The sequence below is a fragment of the Maylandia zebra genome, linkage group LG3, assembly GCF_041146795.1.
Source record: "Maylandia zebra isolate NMK-2024a linkage group LG3, Mzebra_GT3a, whole genome shotgun sequence".
In the NCBI taxonomy this organism is placed as follows: Eukaryota; Metazoa; Chordata; class Actinopteri; order Cichliformes; family Cichlidae; genus Maylandia; species Maylandia zebra.
In genome coordinates, this window is record NC_135169.1 from 14,948,181 (window position 1) to 14,970,051 (window position 21,871).

The window sequence follows — 21,871 nt, forward strand, 5'->3', positions numbered from 1 at the left end:
TACTTGTTGTTCCTAGAGTATTTAAAAGTAGAATGGGAGGGAGAGCCTTCAGTTTTCAGGCCCCTCTTCTGTGGAACCAGCTTCCAGTTTGGATTCGGGAGACAGACACTATCTCTACTTTTAAGATTAGGCTTAAAACTTTCCTTTTTGCTAAAGCATATAGTTAGGGCTGGATCAGGTGACCCTGAATCCTCCCTTAGTTATGCTGCAATAGATGTAGGCTGCCGGGGGATTCCCATGATGCATTGAGTTTTTCCTTTCCAGTCACCTTTCTCACTCACTATGTATTAACAGACCTCTCTGCATTGAATCATATCTGTTATTAACCTCTGTCTCTCTTCCACAGCATGTCTTTATCCTGTCTTCCTTCTCTCACCCCAACCGGTCGCAGCAGATGGCCCCGCCCCTCCCTGAGCCTGGTTCTGCCGGAGGTTTCTTCCTGTTAAAAGGGAGTTTTTCCTTCCCACTGTCGCCAAAGTGCTTGCTCATAGGGGGTCATATGATTGTTGGGTTTTTCTCTGTATCTATGAAGCGCCTTGAGGCGACTTTTGTTGTGATTTGGCGCTATATAAATAAAATTGAATTGAATTGAATTGAATTGAATTGAAAATAGATTTATGAGCAACAGGACTTAGTGCCGCTGAGTCTTTGATTTTATTTATTTTCTGGACTCTGGAGGTTTACCCAGTGACAGGTGTGCCGCAGGTGTGCCATTTTACCACTGACATGCTAAAATCTAAAGAGCAGATCAGACAGAGACTTAAAATGCTTCCAGATGAGAATATCTTCAAAAGGTGTTTGAATTCAATGAGAAGGCTGATCTAGCGCAGCATAAAAAGTCTAAGACTTGTACATGGAAGAAATGGAGAAGAAGGCTTTGTTATCTACCCTGGAATACCACCAAGCCATTGGTTCAGGTATGTGGATGACACCTGGATGAAAATCAAATCTTAGGACGTACCACAATTCACGGATCACATTAACTTGGTTGACCAACACAGCAAGTTCACCAGGGAGGTTATGAAAAGTGGCAGGTTAGCCTTCTTAGACTGTGAGATTTCCATCAGTAATGGGGGACATTTAGAAGTTGATGTGTACCGTAAACCTACGCATACAGATCAGTATTTAAGGTTTGACTCTCATCATCAACTGGAGAATAAACTGGGTGTATCAGGACGCTACAACACAGAGCGAACACCATCCCCACAGACACAGCGGCCAGGGAAGCAGAAGAACATCACATCAGGAAAGTCTCAAGTATATGTGGTTATCCCAGCTGGACATTTGTCAAAGCTAGGAAGGCGCCAAAAGAAAGCTCCAGCCGATCCAGGAGAGAAGGACCACCGCTGCCTAAGGAAAAACCCTTAATGATCCCATATGTGTCAGGAGTATCGGAGCAGTTAAGAATCCTTTTCTCTAAACACAATGTCGCTTATGACTTTTAAACCCCAAAACACACTGTGCCAAAAATTGATCCAATGAAACAGGTCCCCTAATGTAAACAGAGTAATATAGTGTACACTGTTAGGTGCCAGGAGGATTGCCATGATTTTTATACATCAGGGAAACAAAATAACCTCTAGATAAGCAGATGGCACAATACAGAAGAGCTAACTTGTCAGGCCAGGACTCCATAAAGAAAATATTTAATTTCTACATCATGTGAGCACAGAAATTTGAATTTGCATCAGGTATTTGGAAAATGGTGGATTTATGCCTGGATGTGTATGAATCTTTTGAAGTATTCCCATGAAAATGTGACAAAGACTCAGAGACCAGTTTGATTCAATGCTTAAAGGTTTAATAATGAAGATGATGTTCATTCAGGGAAGTAAAGTGAAAGCTTAAAGCATTCTTTCCATTACACACTCAGTTTGTTCTTATTAAAAGAGACAATCCATCTACAGGTTGCATCATTTTTCAACTCATTCCTTATGTAGCGTTGCGGTGAACTAAAAGAAGTAAAGATGTAAGAAGACAAACATTTTAAGCTGGATTTATGAGATTATTTGCTCTAAAGACCGGTGAACCAAGCCTTCATTCCAGAGATCGTCTGACTTTCCTGGCGCAGACAAATGGGTATCTGGCGTCACAGGGTATGTCATTCATACAGAGGTTTCCTGTAAGCACCAAAAATGAACATTAAGTGAAGCCATGCTCACATGGACGTCTATACTGACACAAATATTTAGTTTGCATAATAGCAGGAGCACCTGTCAATATTCATTTTTGACTCTACTTTCACAGCACTATGTAAATTTACTTTAAATTTAAAGACGTGAAATACAGCAATCTATTTTATTCATTATGGTAAAACACAAAGTTTGTCTCTGTTAAAAATAAAATTTAGAATTCATATTATTTTCCTGTAAGTCACTGCTATTTATCACACCAAATGATAAGCATTTTTTGAGAAAATGTGGATACTGTAACAGTTTTTGTTCCCCTCAAAATGAATTCATACACTTTCTTTTAAATTTTACCTGTCCAATTCATATGCAGGCAGTTCTCTCTGCCCCTGAAATTGTTAGGCTCTCCGTGACACCAGTTTGCATATGTGAAACGGGTTCCATCGATCCAAAACCAATAACGCTCCTAGAAAACACAAAAAAAACAGAGAATAGTGTCAATAGGCAGGCATATCCTCTAGTCTCAGAACTAATGTCTAATATTGAGTAGTGTACCTCTTGAGCATCTGAGCCTCCAATCCATGTAGGGACATGATTACGAGCACCATTAAGTATGACCCTCTGAATCGCTTGGTACTCTCCGAGGTTGCGCACAGACGCCAGATTTGCATTCAGGGACTGACAGTGTCTCTATAGGACAAAAGGTCTAGTTTAAACCAAGTTTGATATGAAAAGTATTAAAGCAGAGAGAAATGCTAAATCGAAATCACTGTTCTTACCTGCGCCTGAGCCCAAGTCAGTTGATTGGGAAAGAAGTGATAGTATCGGTTTCCATATCTAGTCCAACCCCAGGGGCTCCAAAAACATGGAGATCTCTTCTCAAGAAGATGCTCTCCTGAGGACAAGCAAAGACTACTTAGATACTCAAACATCAATTATCGTTGCTATTTACAAAAAAGTAATTGTCTTTCAAACCATGTATATGCTCAAACCTTTATACCCCCGCAAACACACACACACACACACACACACATATATATATATATATATATATATATATATATATATATATATATAAATTATAAATATTTTATTTTCTCACTGGTAAAACATATCATTTGAACACATACATTACATACAAGTGAGGACATAGATGTGCTCTTCAGCATGACAATAATCTGAGAGGAAAATTGTTACCAACCTGGGGGATTTGATTCAGACCCATCCTTACCCACTTCATCTGGAAGAACCCAAAAAAAGTTATAATTTTGATAAATTTTAGTGGTAAATTTCCATTTATAATATTGATATTATAAGTGTTGTTTGTATTATTGATTCCACATGTCACGGCGGGGTGCGCCGATGTGTGTGGAAACAGGACCCAAAAGCAGATGATGACGAGGAATTGTAATGATTAACAGAAAGGTGAACCTTTAATGCGATCACGGCAGGGAAATGAACCAAGAGACCAAAAACAAACAGGCAAAACACTAAGAAACAAAACACTAAATGGTACTGAGACCAAAACCTAAACTATGACTGTGGTGGAAAAATAATAAACAAAGACCATGACTAAGACTAATAATACAGAACAGATGAAAACTAAAACTGTGACCCTGGTGAGATAAACAGACGAACCGACAATGGCATGAAGAAAACAAAAAGCTTAAATACAGACATGAGGTGATCAGGGGAAGTGGGGACACATGGGGGAACAGCTGACAGACATAAACCTAATGACAGGACCAGGAGAGAAAGCTAAATACAATGAACAAAGAACACATGACATTGTCAAAATAAAACAGGAAATACTAACAACTAAACATGACAACACAGACCCAACACGTGATGAATAAATACCAAACCCCAAAACATAGAAAACCCAGGAACAATAACCAATAACTGCCTAAACTAAAGGCAAAATAGGAAATAACAAACTAATAACATATCAAAAAATACAAAGAAAACTCAGAGTGCTGGGTCGGAGACCCAGCCTGTGACAGAGCCCCCCCCTCAAGGGCGGATTCCAGACGCCCGAAAACACCCAGAAAACAAAACCACAACAACCCACCAAGGGCGGGCGGCGGGGGCCCAGGACGGAGGGCCAGAAACAAGGCCACAAAAAACAAAGAAACGAAAACACACAGAGCAAACACAACAATGGCACAAAAAGTCCGAGACCCGACTTCAGGAGGGCGACCATGAACCCGGCAGAACAGGAGCGAATGGCGAAGCGGTTCAGGTGGCCGCCCCGGAGGCCGACAACAAAACAAAAGACAGTTCAAAAGTTCAGGAGGCCGACCAGGAGGCCAACGGTCCAGCAGTCCAAAATCCATGAGCTCAGGGGGCCGACCCGGAGGCCAACGGTCCAAGAGCCCAGAAAACAGTTCAGGAGGCCGGCCAGGTAGAAGGCACCGGTGGCGACGGAGCAGATCAGGAGGCCGACCGGGCGGGAGGCAGCGACGGCGACCGAGCAGGTCAGGAGGCCGGCCGGGCGGGAGGCACAGGTGGCGTAGCAGTTCAGGGGGCCGTCCATGACGGCGGCGTAGTTCAGAGGGCTGTCCATGACGGCAACGACGTCCAGTCATCGGCCGGACAGAACGTGCAGGACGAGCAGGCCGGACAGGATGTGCAGATCGGACCGGACGTGCAGGACGAGCAGGCCGGACAGGACGTGCAGGCCGGACGGGACGTGCAGGCCGGACGGGACGTGCAGGACGAGCTGGCCGGACGGGACGTGCAGGACGAGCTGGCCGGACGGGACGTGCAGGACGTGCAGGACGAGCTGGCCGGACGGGACGAGCAGGCCGGACGGGAAGTGCAGAAGCAGACGAAGCTGAACACTCGGAGGCCGGACCAGGCGGAGCTGCAGAGGCTGAGGCCGGACCAGGCGGAGCTGCAGAGGCTGAGGCCGGACCAGGCGGAGCTGCAGAGGCTGAGGCCGGACCAGACGAGGATGAAGACTCTGACGAAGCTGGACCAGACGAGGATGAAGACTCTGACGAAGCTGGACCAGACGAGGATGACGACTCTGACGAAGCTGGACCAGACGAGGATGACGACTCTGACGAAGCTGGACCAGGTGACGACGAGGCGGCCGCAGGTGGCGGCTGGACGGGCTCCTCGGGCCCTCCAGCTGACGAGGCAGGTTGCTTTTCAAGTTGCAGCAACACACAGTCTATAGTGGGTGAAATGAGTTCGTATGAGTTCTCAGACTGAGGTGTGGCAGAACCAGGTGAGGCGTCGTCCTCAGGCTGAGGCGTAGAAGCAGCAAGCAGTAGCGCAGCAGGTGGTGATCCTGCAGGCGGCGGCACGGGAGCCGCAGGAGGTGGCGCTGCAGCCACAGGTGGTGAAGCAGAAGGTGGCCAGACGGGCTCCTCGGGCCCTCCAGCTGACGAGGCGTGAGGCTGGACGGGCTCCTCGGGCCCGCCAGCTGACGTGGCGTGAGGCTGGACGGGCTCCTCGGGCCCGCCAGCTGACGTGGCGTGAGGCTGGACGGGCTCCTCGGGCCCGCCAGCTGACGTGGCGTGAGGCTGGCTGGGTTCTCCTGAACCTCCAGCAGACGAAACATGAGGCTGGCTGGGTTCTCCTGAACCTCCAGCAGACGAAACATGAGGCTGGCTGGGTTCTCCTGAACCTCCAGCAGACGAAACATGAAGCTGGCTGGGTTCTCCTGAACCTCCAGCAGACGAAACATGAAGCTGGCTGGGTTCTCCTGAACCTCCAGCAGACGAAACATGAAGCTGGCTGGGTTCTCCTGAACCTCCAGCAAACGAAACATGAGGCCGGACGGGCTCCCCGGGCCCTCCGACTGACACTGAAATTGGCTGCACCAGCTGTACCTCCGTCTCCAAACCGGCCTGGATAGCAGTCCCACAGCAGCTTAGCTGAGCCTGATGGCTAGCTTTTCCAGGGCAAACAGTCTCTGTATAGCCGGGCTCATTAACCGGAAAAGTAGTGTCAGTTTCCATAACCTCCGGAGAAAAAACATGAGGTGCCAAGATATAGTCACTCACTTGTGTTTGTGTAATGGAGCGTCGGCGGCGCGCACGCCGCTTTTTCTTAGGAGTGGAAGACGGCGGTGAAATAGGTGGAAGTCCCTGGTAACTCCGAGGTCCCCCGAGAGCCAGTCGAGTTCCCCGGAAAGAGTGCTCGTGCTCCGGAATGAGCCACGGCTTCCACCGGAGCTCCTCCTCCAATAGAGCGCAGTATATCGACTGACGCTCGTCGTGATCTAAATCAACGGTGTCCAGCGCTTCCTCGCGCTGGACCGTGGCAGGAGTATGGCGAGACTGTGATGAGGGCGTGGAAACTGGTGAGCTGAGAGGTGGTGACGCTGTGGCGAATCTCAGCGAACCGACACGAACACACTCAGGTTCCGGAGGCAGCAATGGAGATGACTGATTGTGGGGTTGTTGTGACTGGTGGGTGCTGGAAGCCATTTCCTGACTCGACAGTGCCTGGGCCTGCAGCATCTCCTTTATCCTGGTAAAGGCAGCAACTATGGCAGGTGAGTCCGGGAGCTGGAGAAGGCGGGGATCCCTCTCCATAATAGCTTCAGCAACATTAACCATTACCTGCTTGCTCTTTAAATCGGGCGCTGTAAAGATGCGGTCGAGGATCACTTGGATCCGAGCAGTCTCCTCCAGACACTCGGTGAGAGCAGCATCCGCTGGGTCCATACTGGTCGGTTCGTTCTGTCACGGCGGGGTGCGCCGATGTGTGTGGAAACAGGACCCAAAAGCAGATGATGACGAGGAATTGTAATGATTAACAGAAAGGTGAACCTTTAATGCGATGACGGCAGGGAAATGAACCAAGAGACCAAAAACAAACAGGCAAAACACTAAGAAACAAAACACTAAATGGTACTGAGACCAAAACCTAAACTATGACTGTGGTGGAAAAATAATAAACAAAGACCATGACTAAGACTAATAATACAGAACAGATGAAAACTAAAACTGTGACCCTGGTGAGATAAACAGACGAACCGACAATGGCATGAAGAAAACAAAAAGCTTAAATACAGACATGAGGTGATCAGGGGAAGTGGGGACACATGGGGGAACAGCTGACAGACATAAACCTAATGACAGGACCAGGAGAGAAAGCTAAATACAATGAACAAAGAACACATGACATTGTCAAAATAAAACAGGAAATACTAACAACTAAACATGACAACACAGACCCAACACGTGATGAATAAATACCAAACCCCAAAACATAGAAAACCCAGGAACAATAACCAATAACTGCCTAAACTAAAGGCAAAATAGGAAATAACAAACTAATAACATATCAAAAAATACAAAGAAAACTCAGAGTGCTGGGTCGGAGACCCAGCCTGTGACAGAGCCCCCCCCTCAAGGGCGGATTCCAGACGCCCGAAAACACCCAGAAAACAAAACCACAACAACCCACCAAGGGCGGGCGGCGGGGGCCCAGGACGGAGGGCCAGAAACAAGGCCACAAAAAACAAAGAAACGAAAACACACAGAGCAAACACAACAATGGCACAAAAAGTCCGAGACCCGACTTCAGGAGGGCGACCATGAACCCGGCAGAACAGGAGCGAATGGCGAAGCGGTTCAGGTGGCCGCCCCGGAGGCCGACAACAAAACAAAAGACAGTTCAAAAGTTCAGGAGGCCGACCAGGAGGCCAACGGTCCAGCAGTCCAAAATCCATGAGCTCAGGGGGCCGACCCGGAGGCCAACGGTCCAAGAGCCCAGAAAACAGTTCAGGAGGCCGGCCAGGTAGAAGGCACCGGTGGCGACGGAGCAGATCAGGAGGCCGACCGGGCGGGAGGCAGCGACGGCGACCGAGCAGGTCAGGAGGCCGGCCGGGCGGGAGGCACAGGTGGCGTAGCAGTTCAGGGGGCCGTCCATGACGGCGGCGTAGTTCAGAGGGCTGTCCATGACGGCAACGACGTCCAGTCATCGGCCGGACAGAACGTGCAGGACGAGCAGGCCGGACAGGATGTGCAGATCGGACCGGACGTGCAGGACGAGCAGGCCGGACAGGACGTGCAGGCCGGACGGGACGTGCAGGACGAGCAGGACGTGCAGGCCGGACGGGACGTGCAGGACGAGCTGGCCGGACGGGACGTGCAGGACGAGCTGGCCGGACGGGACGTGCAGGACGTGCAGGACGAGCTGGCCGGACGGGACGAGCAGGCCGGACGGGAAGTGCAGAAGCAGACGAAGCTGAACACTCGGAGGCCGGACCAGGCGGAGCTGCAGAGGCTGAGGCCGGACCAGGCGGAGCTGCAGAGGCTGAGGCCGGACCAGGCGGAGCTGCAGAGGCTGAGGCCGGACCAGACGAGGATGAAGACTCTGACGAAGCTGGACCAGACGAGGATGACGACTCTGACGAAGCTGGACCAGACGAGGATGACGACTCTGACGAAGCTGGACCAGGTGACGACGAGGCGGCCGCAGGTGGCGGCTGGACGGGCTCCTCGGGCCCTCCAGCTGACGAGGCAGGTTGCTTTTCAAGTTGCAGCAACACACAGTCTATAGTGGGTGAAATGAGTTCGTATGAGTTCTCAGACTGAGGTGTGGCAGAACCAGGTGAGGCGTCGTCCTCAGGCTGAGGCGTAGAAGCAGCAAGCAGTAGCGCAGCAGGTGGTGATCCTGCAGGCGGCGGCACGGGAGCCGCAGGAGGTGGCGCTGCAGCCACAGGTGGTGAAGCAGAAGGTGGCCAGACGGGCTCCTCGGGCCCTCCAGCTGACGAGGCGTGAGGCTGGACGGGCTCCTCGGGCCCGCCAGCTGACGTGGCGTGAGGCTGGACGGGCTCCTCGGGCCCGCCAGCTGACGTGGCGTGAGGCTGGACGGGCTCCTCGGGCCCGCCAGCTGACGTGGCGTGAGGCTGGCTGGGTTCTCCTGAACCTCCAGCAGACGAAACATGAGGCTGGCTGGGTTCTCCTGAACCTCCAGCAGACGAAACATGAGGCTGGCTGGGTTCTCCTGAACCTCCAGCAGACGAAACATGAAGCTGGCTGGGTTCTCCTGAACCTCCAGCAGACGAAACATGAAGCTGGCTGGGTTCTCCTGAACCTCCAGCAGACGAAACATGAAGCTGGCTGGGTTCTCCTGAACCTCCAGCAAACGAAACATGAGGCCGGACGGGCTCCCCGGGCCCTCCGACTGACACTGAAATTGGCTGCACCAGCTGTACCTCCGTCTCCAAACCGGCCTGGATAGCAGTCCCACAGCAGCTTAGCTGAGCCTGATGGCTAGCTTTTCCAGGGCAAACAGTCTCTGTATAGCCGGGCTCATTAACCGGAAAAGTAGTGTCAGTTTCCATAACCTCCGGAGAAAAAACATGAGGTGCCAAGATATAGTCACTCACTTGTGTTTGTGTAATGGAGCGTCGGCGGCGCGCACGCCGCTTTTTCTTAGGAGTGGAAGACGGCGGTGAAATAGGTGGAAGTCCCTGGTAACTCCGAGGTCCCCCGAGAGCCAGTCGAGTTCCCCGGAAAGAGTGCTCGTGCTCCGGAATGAGCCACGGCTTCCACCGGAGCTCCTCCTCCAATAGAGCGCAGTATATCGACTGACGCTCGTCGTGATCTAAATCAACGGTGTCCAGCGCTTCCTCGCGCTGGACCGTGGCAGGAGTATGGCGAGACTGTGATGAGGGCGTGGAAACTGGTGAGCTGAGAGGTGGTGACGCTGTGGCGAATCTCAGCGAACCGACACGAACACACTCAGGTTCCGGAGGCAGCAATGGAGATGACTGATTGTGGGGTTGTTGTGACTGGTGGGTGCTGGAAGCCATTTCCTGACTCGACAGTGCCTGGGCCTGCAGCATCTCCTTTATCCTGGTAAAGGCAGCAACTATGGCAGGTGAGTCCGGGAGCTGGAGAAGGCGGGGATCCCTCTCCATAATAGCTTCAGCAACATTAACCATTACCTGCTTGCTCTTTAAATCGGGCGCTGTAAAGATGCGGTCGAGGATCACTTGGATCCGAGCAGTCTCCTCCAGACACTCGGTGAGAGCAGCATCCGCTGGGTCCATACTGGTCGGTTCGTTCTGTCACGGCGGGGTGCGCCGATGTGTGTGGAAACAGGACCCAAAAGCAGATGATGACGAGGAATTGTAATGATTAACAGAAAGGTGAACCTTTAATGCGATGACGGCAGGGAAATGAACCAAGAGACCAAAAACAAACAGGCAAAACACTAAGAAACAAAACACTAAATGGTACTGAGACCAAAACCTAAACTATGACTGTGGTGGAAAAATAATAAACAAAGACCATGACTAAGACTAATAATACAGAACAGATGAAAACTAAAACTGTGACCCTGGTGAGATAAACAGACGAACCGACAATGGCATGAAGAAAACAAAAAGCTTAAATACAGACATGAGGTGATCAGGGGAAGTGGGGACACATGGGGGAACAGCTGACAGACATAAACCTAATGACAGGACCAGGAGAGAAAGCTAAATACAATGAACAAAGAACACATGACATTGTCAAAATAAAACAGGAAATACTAACAACTAAACATGACAACACAGACCCAACACGTGATGAATAAATACCAAACCCCAAAACATAGAAAACCCAGGAACAATAACCAATAACTGCCTAAACTAAAGGCAAAATAGGAAATAACAAACTAATAACATATCAAAAAATACAAAGAAAACTCAGAGTGCTGGGTCGGAGACCCAGCCTGTGACACCACACATATATACGTTATCTATATTATACTACAATACTCACTGGCAGCAGTGGTCAGAGCGATCATTGCACAAAGAAGTGCAGACACAGTCAGCAGCTTCATGGTGATAATTAGTATCTCTGTGAACAACAAAAGACCCAAAGTTATTAGCACTTCATTAAACAAAGCACAGAAGGAATCTGAGTTTTCAGCCAACCTTTTGTAGAATATCTTGTCTGTTCAGTCAGTAGCTTCAGCCTTCCAAGGTCGGAACAAGGTGCTGAACAGCTCTGAGATCACGGCTTATATTCTGTCTCTTTGTAGTTTCAAAACAGGGAACTAACATTGAAAAAAATGACACGTGTATTATGTGATTCATGCTGGCCAGACTTTTACTGCACTTCTTTCTTTCACAACCAAAACCAAAATTATTGCCAAATGCTGACTACTTCTTCCAGCTGCCCACTTAATTTTACTAGTCAACAACTAGTCAAACACTGGTCAACACTCCATAGTATAAATGGAGAACATTTTATATATTTAGGAAAGTATTTTCAGGAAAGAAAAAAAAAACCATAAAACAAAGGAGAAGCTGAGTTTATGGACATTAAATAATCAGCGTTATTATGAAGATCTAAAATAATTTCTGACGTTTTGCTCTCACAGTAATCATGATGAGAATGTTTCTTCAGTAGACCAATTCTTGCCAGTTCTTTCCTTAGCATTTCTGGAAAAGACATGCAATAAGAAAAAGATAAAATGAGACCAGTGCCTCAGCTGATAAGAGATGTCTTGTATCTTTGACAGGCATTCACCAGAAAATTTTTATGGAGACAGATCTGTCACAGTACTGGGTCTGTGTGCTGCGTTTTTGATCAGTTATGTTCTTGGATTTGTTGATTTTCATGGTTTTGAGTCACTATATTGTTTTCTGCTTATGTCAAATTCAGAGATGGGCAGTGATGCGTTAAAAGTAATGCGTTATTGTAATTTGATTACTTTTTTCAAGTAATCAGTAAAGTAACAGGACTACTTTTTCAAGTAACTTGACCAACACTGGTTATGTTCTTACTTTCTGTAACTTTGCCCTCCCCCGTTCCACGTCTCACGTCTAGTTACTCTTCTCTCTGTGCTCCATGTCTGCTTGGTCTTCAACCCGTTTTCACTCCCTACTCGTAATATAGCGACGATTTGTAACATCCCTAAAATTCTCATGTTAACGCAAAAGGTACCCTTCCATGTTTTTCTCAGTTCACTCCAATGTGAACCCGCTCGCAGCGATAAGAGACACTTCGAGCAGAGGCTCCAGCCATCCATTTACTCCAATAATAACCCCGTCATGGCAAAACATGACGCCGTGAAGTACAATCTAACTGGAGAACCGAGGACCCTCTCCCCCGACGTGTTTTTCTCCCTAATGTAAGGCTTTCTTTGTTTTGTTTTGTTTTTTAGCCATCAGAATTGTTGTCTGAAGGCCAAGAAAGATGCCAAGTGGATTTACTTTACCAAGTGGATCATCATGGCCTTGCCATATTGGTCCATTTGATTGACCTTTATTATAATTATGTATTTATTTTATTTTTGTTTTTGAAAGACTGGACAGACATGACTGGGGGTCAGGACAGGGAGAAAGAATGAGAGGGAGAGAAAGAAAAATATTCCCATATATCATTGTTGTTTATTGTATTGCTCTCATGTTCTTCTGCTTGTTTTCTTTTCTTTCTCAACAGGTGATCCAGGTGATTGATATATGTATATTTTTTTTGTCTGCTTATTTAGTTGTTTTTTGTTTTTTTGCCCTTTATCCCCATCCCTCTTCTCCACTGTTTTTTCCCCCTCTTCCTTTCTCCTTTTTCTTTTCCTCATTCAAGTCTGTCCCGTATCTAGCAAGTGAAAATAAAAAAATAAATAAAATAAATAAACAACAAAAGGTGAATCAAATAGACCATTACGGCAAGTCTGGGATGGTCAATTTGGTAAAAGCTCCAAAAGCTGATTCTGTTCATCTGGGCGTAGCGTTTTGGGGGAGAAACGTTTCGTCACTCTTTTATTAGTAGGTGGTCCAGGTCCAGTTTAGTTTTCGATTGCCAGTTCTTTCCTTAGCATTTCAGGAAAAGACATTAAATAAGAAATGAAAGATAAAATGAGACCAATGTCTCAGTTGAGAAGAAATGTCTTGCATTTTTGACAGGCATTCCTATCTGTGTCATATCCGAATTTCTTTGTAGAGAAAGATGTGAGGTTAGCACCACACTCAGCATAATTAATGGGCTGGGTCTGTGATTCCAGTAGAGAAAATGCTGTGCAAAGTGTAAATAAAAATGATGTAAAGTAATAGCTAATTTTGAATTTGATTACATGAACTTATCTCAAGAAGTGGAAACATGGGACGACAAAGGAGTGGACAAGTAATCATTACTGAATGGAAAAAGCTCAAGGAACATTTTGCAACAATAGGTATGAAAAGGCATCTTAGCTATAAAGTTTCTCAGAAGCGGAGAGTTTCACCATTATCTAAAAAAAACTGCATCTAGGAACTGTGGAAACATTTCAGAATAATATATATTTATATAAAATTCTGAAGATGATGAATGTGTCATCAACTAGAGTACTCAATATTGTCAATAGATTCAGAGAATCTTGATAAATCTCTGTGGACAAGGGAGAAAATTAAAACTAGATTCCATGATCTTAAAGACCTCAGGTGGCACTGCATTAAAAACTTGGATGACTCTCTCATGGGAATAATTGCATGGCTCAAGAATACTTCCAGAAAGGATTCTGTGTAATGTTAATTTGCCATGCTAATGACAAATCTCTATCATTAATTGAAGGTTTACTATGCAAAGAAGAAGACATATGTAACCCAAAATGCTTTTTCTTTTTTTATTGGATGAAAAGAGGAGTTTGTTCTACTGAGGAATAACATGCCTCCATGTTTAACATACAGTGGCTTGCAAAAGTATTCGGCCCCCTTGAACTTTTCCACATTTTGTCACATTACAGCCACAAACATGAATCAATTTTATTGGAATTCCATGTGAAAGACCAACACAAAGTGGTGTACACGTGAGAAGTGGAACGAAAATCATACATGATTCCAAACATTTTTTACAAATAAATAACTGCAAAGTGGGGTGTGCGTAATTATTCAGCCCCCTGAGTCAATGCTTTGTAAAACCACCTTTTGCTGCAATTCCAGCTGCCAGTCTTTTAGGGTTCGTCTCTACCAGCTTTGCACATCTAGACTGAAATTCTTGATCATTCTTCTTTGCAAAACAGCTCCAGCTCAGTCAGATTAGATGGACAGCGTTTGTGAACAGCAGTTTTCAGATCTTGCCACAGATTCTCGATTGGATTTAGATCTGGACTTTGACTGGGCCATTCTAACACATGGATATGTTTTGTTTTAAACCATTCCATTGTTGCCCTGGCTTTATGTTTAGGGTCGTGTCCTGCTGGAAGGTGAACCTCCGCCCGAGTCTCAAGTCTTTTGCAGACTCCAAGAGGTTTTCTTCCAAGATTGCCCTGTATTTGGCTCCATCCATCTTCCCATCAACTCTGACCAGCTTCCCTGTCCCTGCTGAAGAGAAGCACCCCCAGAGCATGATGCTGCCACCACCATACTTGACAGTGGGGATGGTGTGTTCAGAGTGATGTGCAGTGTTAGTTTTCCGCCACACAAAGCGTTTTGCATTTTGGCCAAAAAGTTCCATTTTGGTCTCATCTGACCAGAGCACCTTCTTCCACATGTTTGCTGGGTCCCCCACATGGCTTGTGGCAAACTGCAAACGGGTCTTCTTGGTTTTCTGTTAACAATGGCTTTCTTCTTGCCACTCTTCCATAAAGGCCAACTTTGTGTAGTGCACGACTAATAGTTGTCCTATGGACAGATTCCCCCACCTGAGCTGTAGATCTCTGCAACTCGTCCAGAGTCACCATGGGCCTCTTGGCTGCATTTCTGATCAGCGCTCTCCTTGTTCGGCCTGTGAGTTTAGGTGGACGGCCTTGTCTTGGTAGGTTTACAGTTGTGCCATACTCCTTCCATTTCTGAATGATCGCTTGAACAGTGCTCCGTGGGATGTTCAAGGCTTGGGAAATCTTTTTGTAGCCTAAGCCTAATTTTCCAATAACTTTATCCCTGACCTGTCTGGTGTGTTCTTTGGACTTCATGGTGTTGTTGCTCCCAATATTCTCTTAAACAACCTCTGAGGCCGTCACAGAGCAGCTGTATTTGTATTGACATTAGATTACACACAGGTGCACTCTATTTAGTCATTAGCACTCATCAGGCAATGTCTATGGACAACTGACTGCACTCAGACCAAAGGGGGCTGAATAATTACGCACACCCCACTTTGCAGTTATTTATTTGTAAAACATTTTGGAATCATGTATGATTTTCGTTCCACTTCTCACATGTACACCACTTTGTGTTGGTCTTTCATGTGGAATTCCAATAAAATTGATTCATGTTTGTGGCTGTAATGTGACAAAATGTGAAAAAGTTCAAGGGGGCCGAATACTTTTGCAAGCCCCTGTATGTCTTGTTTCCGAGTCACATATAAGATACTTTGTGTCTTAAAGTTTTGCAGATTTAAATGAGTAGCTTTTGAGCCTGAAACAGACTTTAAAGCCTTATTCAAAACACTCCTTTAATTACAACAAAATGGTTTCGGGAACACTGCCAAGGCTTAGGAACCTGCTTGAGATTATCTGATGGCTCGGTCTTAGCCAAAGGAGCCTGAACAAGCATCTTGGGTCTATTTGCACAGTTTTTTACCCACCAGACAAAGGAAGGAACTGAACCAAACGGTAGAAACCAGCGGGGGGAAAAACTAAGAATAAAGATGTCCTATTGATACTGACTGGCTTGCAGGACTCACTGGTAGGAAGCTGAAAGGTAAACAGGCTGTTGCTAAGCAAGGTCATGGAGCAAGACACGGAATGGATGAGCCTTCAATTCCACTTCCTCTATAACAATGACTTGATCATTTTCTAGGTCGGGTATGGGGTTTTAGCCTCTGTTCTTTAGCACTTTATAATGCATTTGAATATTCAAGCTACGTATAGGATTGAGGGAAGTTTTCATGTTGAGAAACACCACAACTAGAAATCCATTTATCTAAAAGAAACTATCTAAACCTACCTGGTCATATATTGAAATGTAATTGCCCCTCTCATTAAATCGTGAAAATATTGGAATAATTTTTTGGAATGTTTCACTTTCCTTAGTTAAAGGCAGTGTTCATGATTTGTCAATAAGAAGGAGACTAGGCAAAATGGCATCCATTGAAGGGTTTCAAGGCAAAAAACGATAAAATATAAAAACTTAAAATAAGTCACAGTTTCACCATGTCTTCTTTAAGGATTTAGGTTTTGGAAGCAAGAAAGGGAAATAACAGGAAATAATATCAGTAAGGATCTTGGGCACTTTGTACAGCTTTCAAATAATTATTATCAAATGACTGTCATTCTACCCCTGCCATGGTATATTATTCTGTTTTCAATTTTTTCTTTAACTAGTTTTACACATGGCAATTATATTATAACAAGTCAGTAGTTAATTGGGCATGAGTTAGAGGTAAGACCAAGTGTGATTCAACAGATCCCTTTGTTAAAAAAAACCAAAAAAAAAAAACCTTCAGGGAACCTTGAACAGCCCCAACCTGGGGGCAGGCCTCCAAGACTGATTCATTTGAGATCAAAGGGTCCCAAATCCGCCAGGGAGGTCTGTTATCCCATAGGAAATAGTGCTTTGTGAAATAAGTCGGGGCCAAATCTGGAGGCCCGGGCAGTACAATCATGGGCTATAAAAACTGGCTTTAGGCAAATCAAAAATCATCTTCCTGGTGGGAAAGGAGTTGAAAAAGCTGGTGGACATCAGAGGTGAAGGAAAATGTGGCTCACTTGTGGAATATTTTAGGTACCTGGCATGTACAGACAAGCAAAGTGGGCCTTGGCTTTGTGTGCCCAAACGAGAAACACAGAATGGGTCTGCATTTATTTCTACTTCCTCTATAAAATATGATGAAATATGTCAAAAGTTGCCAATTCATGTTGGCCTCAACCTCAGTTATTCGACACTTGATCATGACAGTATATCACTTTTACTTTTGGGAACTTTTATTTTCGACAGTTAAAATAATGAGATAGCTATAAAGCCCCAAGTCTTGTGAAATAATGTCTGAAGTGAAAATAATTTCAGAAGCTTTGAAAGATGTTTTTTCTTTAGAATGTTAGCAAGGCTGTTGGCTAATTGATGATAGCATGATAATGAGTTTATCTGTCAGTCACAGACTTTAGATATGCTTTTCTTTGCTGTTTATATTTATATGTTAATTCTCACATACTGGTGAGAAAACACCAGTATATGAGGATTTTTTTTAGTCTTCTTAAAGTAACCCAATATACAAAAACCAACAATGTCAGGTTCAGGGTAAGTACGTGACCCAAATGCAGGACTTCACAAAAGAGACTGTTTATTCACAGTGGAGATGGTGAACAATAACGTGACAGTTTCCAAAAATATGGCTTCCATTGTGGAGCTCCTGACTCCCACACAGTGCTCATGGTCTGTAGTGTGAATGGTGAAAACTCCAACACTTGATATATACAATAGCTCCACTCCTGTGACACACTCCCTTCCAGGCTCTTGAAAAGACAAGATCAAGCAAAGATAGTTTCATCTCAGAGTCAGGGCTGTACTGACTAGTTAGCTCAGCCACACTGTTAAGTAGTGGGCCACTGATGGGGATGATCAGCGGCAGCCGGTGAGACTTGATGCAGGACAGTTATGGCTGGCTTCAGGATGGGAAATCCTTCCAGCCTCATGATCAGAGATGATTAGAGACAGTAACGTGTATCTGATTACTTTTTTCAAGTGACGAGTAAAGTAAGGAATTACTATTGCAAAAAAGGTCATTAGATTACTGTTACTTTCCCGTAAGCATGCTTCGTTACTGCGTTATTAACCAGTGATTTTTTTTTGTGAGAGTGTCTCATGACAATGACGTAAGCGTGTGCAACGTTCGTGGTTAACAGCTGTGTGCAGATCAACAATGGATAATATAACGAGTGCGGGACAGAGTATGACTGTGCAGCATTTAAAGCGTGGAAGTACTGACCTTACTTTAAATTTTGATTCAGTAAAAAGAGACAGAAACATTGGCGCCCGTGGGGTGTGTGGGAAGAAAACTTCTTTTTATAGCGAAAAAAACTCCTAAACTTCCAAGGAAGCACCGAGTATGCTGCCACAGGAATTTGAAATTCACAGAGAAACTGCCGGATCCTTCCGCTGACATGACCACTGTGGCACACCTGCACCAGGGCAAACCTCCACCCGCCCCACTCCTGCTAAACAGGTGAAGTTTTCTCTGGTCCCCTCCCCAATCAGACCAGGAGTGACATGTTTAGCCGCATGTTCTCCTTAAATTGCTGGCTGTCTGAGTGGTGTCCCAGAAATGATGTGGGCTTCATAGATAATTGGCAAACCTTCTGGAGGAAACCTGGTCTTGTTAGGAGAGACGGCATCCATCCCACTTTGGATGGAGCAGCTCTCATTTCTAGAAATATGGACAAATTTATTAAACCCCCCAAAATATGACTATCCAGAGTTGGGACCAGGAAGCAGAGTTGCAGTCTTACACACCTCTCTGCAGCTTCTCTCCTCCTGCTACCCCCCCAAAAACCCATCTCCATAGAGACTGTGTCAGCTTCCAAAAAGACAAAAAACAAACTAAAAACCAGCAACAAACAACTTAAACATAAACAATTACAAAGAAAGAACAATACAGTATCCACATCTGAACCAAAGAGTAAAACAGTGAAATGTGGATTATTAAATATTAGGTCTCTCTCCTCCAAGTCTCTGTTAGTACATGACTTAATAATTGATCAACAAATTGATTTACTCTGCCTTACAGAAACCTGGTTGCAGCAGGATGATTATGTTAGTTTAAATGAATCAACACCCCCGAGTCATTCTAACTACCAGAAATCTCGAAGCACAGGCCGAGGGGGCGGTGTGGCAGCAATTTTTCACACCAGCCTATTAATTAATGAAAGACCAAGACAGACTTTTAATTCATTTGAAAGCCTGATGCTTAGCCTCGTCCACCCCAGCTGTGAAACTCAGAAACCAGTCTTACTTGTTATCATCTATCGTCCACCTGGGCCTTACACAGAGTTTCTGTCTGATTTCTCAGACTTTATATCTCATTTAGTTCTGAGCTCAGATAAAATAATTATTGTGGGTGATTTTAACATCCATGTAGATGCTAAAAATGACAGCCTCAACATGGCATTTAATCTGTTATTAGACTCAATTGGTTTCTCTCAAAATGTAAAAGAACCCACCCACCACTTTAATCACACTCTAGATCTTGTTTTAACATGGCATAGAAACTGAACATTTAACAGTGTTTCCTGAAAACCCTCTCCTGTCTGATCATTTCCTGATAACATTTACATTTACAATAATTGATTACACAGCAGTGGAGAGTAGACTTTATCAAAGTAGATGTCTTTCTGAAAGTGCTGTAACTAAGTTTAAGAATATAATCCACCCACTGTTATCATCTTCAATGCCCTGTACCAACACAGAGCAGAGCAGCTATCTGAACGCTACCCCAACAGAGGTCGATTATCTTGTTAATAATTTCACCTCCTCACTACGTACGACTCTGGATACTGTAGCTCCTGTGAAAACTAAGGCCTCAAATCAGAAGTACCTGACTCCGTGGTATAATTCTGAAACACGTACCCTAAAGCAGATGACTCGTAATCTGGAGAGGAAATGGCGTGTCACAAATCTAGAGGATCATCATTTAGCCTGGAGAAATAGTTTGCTGCTTTATAAGAAAGCCCTCCGCAAAGCCAGAACATCTTACTATTCGTCACTGATTGAAGTAAATAAGAACAACCCCAGGTTTCTCTTCAGCACTGTAGCCAGGCTGACAAAAAGTCAGAGCTCTGTTGAGCCAACCATCCCTTTAACGTTAACTAGTAACGACTTCATGAACTTCTTCACAAATAAAATTTTTATCATTAGAGAAAAAATTACCAATAATCATCCCACAGATGTAATATTATCTACAGCTACTCTTAGTACCATTGATGTTAAGTTAGACTCTTTTTCTCCAATTGATCTTTCTGAGTTAACTTCAATAATTACTTCCTCCAAACCATCAGTGTCTTTTAGACCCCATTCCTACAAAACTGCTCAAAGAAGTCCTGCCATTAATTAATTCTTCGATCTTAAATATGATCAACCTATCTCTAATGATCGGCTATGTACCACAGGCCTTCAAGCTGGCTGTAGTTAAACCTTTACTCAAAAAGCCATCTCTAGACCCAGCAGTCTTAGCTAATTATAGGCCAATCTCCAACCTTCCTTTCATATCAAAAATCCTTGAAAGAGTAGTTGTCAAACAGCTAACAGATCATCTGCAGAGGAATGGTTTATTTGAAGAGTTTCAGTCAGGTTTCAGAGCTCAGCACAGCACAGAAACAGCTTTAGTGAAGGTTACAAATGATCTTCTTATGGCCTCTGACAGTGGACTCATCTCTGTGCTTGTCCTGCTAGACCTCAGTGCAGCGTTCGATACTGTTGACCATAATATTCTATTAGAGCGATTAGAACATGCAGTAGGTATTACAGGTACTGCGCTGCAGTGGTTTGTATCATATCTATCTAATAGACTCCAGTTTGTGCATGTAAATGGAGAGTCCTCTTCACACACTGAGGTTAATTAGTTCCACAGGGTTCAGTGCTAGGACCAATTCTGTTTACATTATACATGCTTCCCTTAGGCAGTATCATTAGAAGACATAGCATACATTTTCACTGCTATGCTGATGACACCCAGCTCTATCTGTCCATGAAGCCAGATGACACACACCAATTAGTTAAACTGCAGGAATGTCTTAAAGACATAAAGACCTGGATGGCCGCTAACTTTCTGCTTCTTAATTCAGATAAAACTGAGGTTATTGTACTCGGCCCTGAAAATCTTAGAAATATGGTATCTAACCAGTTTCTTACTCTGGATGGCATTACCTTGGCCTCCAGTAACGCGGTGAGGAACCTTGGAGTCATTTTTGACCAGGACATGTCCTTCAACGCACATATTAAACAAATATGTAAGACTGCTTTCTTCCATTTGCGCAACATCTCTAAAATTAGAAATATCCTGTCTCAGAGTGACGCTGAAAAACTAGTTCATGCATTTATTACTTCCAGGCTGGACTACTGTAATTCATTATTATCAGGATGTCCAAAAAACTCGCTGAAAAGCCTTCAGCTAATCCAAAATGCTGCAGCAAGAGTCCTGACAGGGACTAGAAAGAGAGAGCAGATTTCTCCTGTTTTGGCTTCCCTTCATTGGCTTCCTGTTAAATCCAGAATTGAATTCAAAATCCTGCTCCTCACATACAAGGTCTTAAATAATCAGGCCCCATCTTATCTTAATGACCTTGTAGTACCATATCACCCTATTAGAGCACTTCGCTCTCGCTCTGCAGGCCTACTTGTTGTTCCTAGAGTATTTAAAAGTAGAATGGGAGGGAGAGCCTTCAGTTTTCAGGCCCCTCTTCTGTGGAACCAGCTTCCAGTTTGGATTCGGGAGACAGACACTATCTCTACTTTTAAGATTAGGCTTAAAACTTTCCTTTTTGCTAAAGCATATAGTTAGGGCTGGACCAGGTGACCCTGAATCCTCCCTTAGTTATGCTGCAATAGATGTAGGCTGCCGGGGGATTCCCATGATGCATTGAGTTTTTCCTTTCCAGTCACCTTTCTCACTCACTATGTATTAACAGACCTCTCTGCATTGAATCATATCTGTTATTAACCTCTGTCTCTCTTCCACAGCATGTCTTTATCCTGTCTTCCTTCTCTCACCCCAACCGGTCGCAGCAGATGGCCCCGCCCCTCCCTGAGCCTGGTTCTGCCGGAGGTTTCTTCCTGTTAAAAGGGAGTTTTTCCTTCCCACTGTCGCCAAAGTGCTTGCTCATAGGGGGTCATATGATTGTTGGGTTTTTCTCTGTATCTATGAAGCGCC

At 45.1% G+C, this 21,871-nt stretch overlaps 1 protein-coding gene across 1 annotated transcript; it reads right to left on the reverse strand.

Annotated features, from left to right (window-relative positions):
* Nucleotides 1–1,779: 1,779 nt before the first annotated feature.
* On the reverse strand, nucleotides 1,780–11,111 carry LOC143412393 (ladderlectin-like). The gene is made up of 7 exons (XM_076880075.1): nucleotides 11,026–11,111; nucleotides 10,871–10,948; nucleotides 3,331–3,369; nucleotides 2,909–3,024; nucleotides 2,685–2,819; nucleotides 2,484–2,595; nucleotides 1,780–2,120 (listed from the first exon to the last, which is right to left on the reverse strand). The coding sequence occupies exons 2-7, from the start codon at nucleotides 10,929–10,931 to the stop codon at nucleotides 2,038–2,040; spliced, it is 546 nt and encodes a 181-aa protein (XP_076736190.1). The 5' UTR covers nucleotides 10,932–10,948; nucleotides 11,026–11,111; the 3' UTR covers nucleotides 1,780–2,037.
* Nucleotides 11,112–21,871: the final 10,760 nt, after the last annotated feature.

Excerpts from the sequence above, each read along its gene's own strand:
- LOC143412393 (XM_076880075.1), bottom strand. The coding sequence starts at position 10,931 with ATGAAGCTGCTGACTGTGTCTGCACTTCTTTGTGCAATGATCGCTCTG. Across the intron at positions 3,370-10,870 it reads CGCTCTGACCACTGCTGCCA|ATGAAGTGGGTAAGGATGGG; the intron begins GTGAGTATTGTA and ends GGGTTCTTCCAG. Across the intron at positions 2,820-2,908 it reads TGACTTGGGCTCAGGCGCAG|AGACACTGTCAGTCCCTGAA; the intron begins GTAAGAACAGTG and ends TTTGTCCTATAG.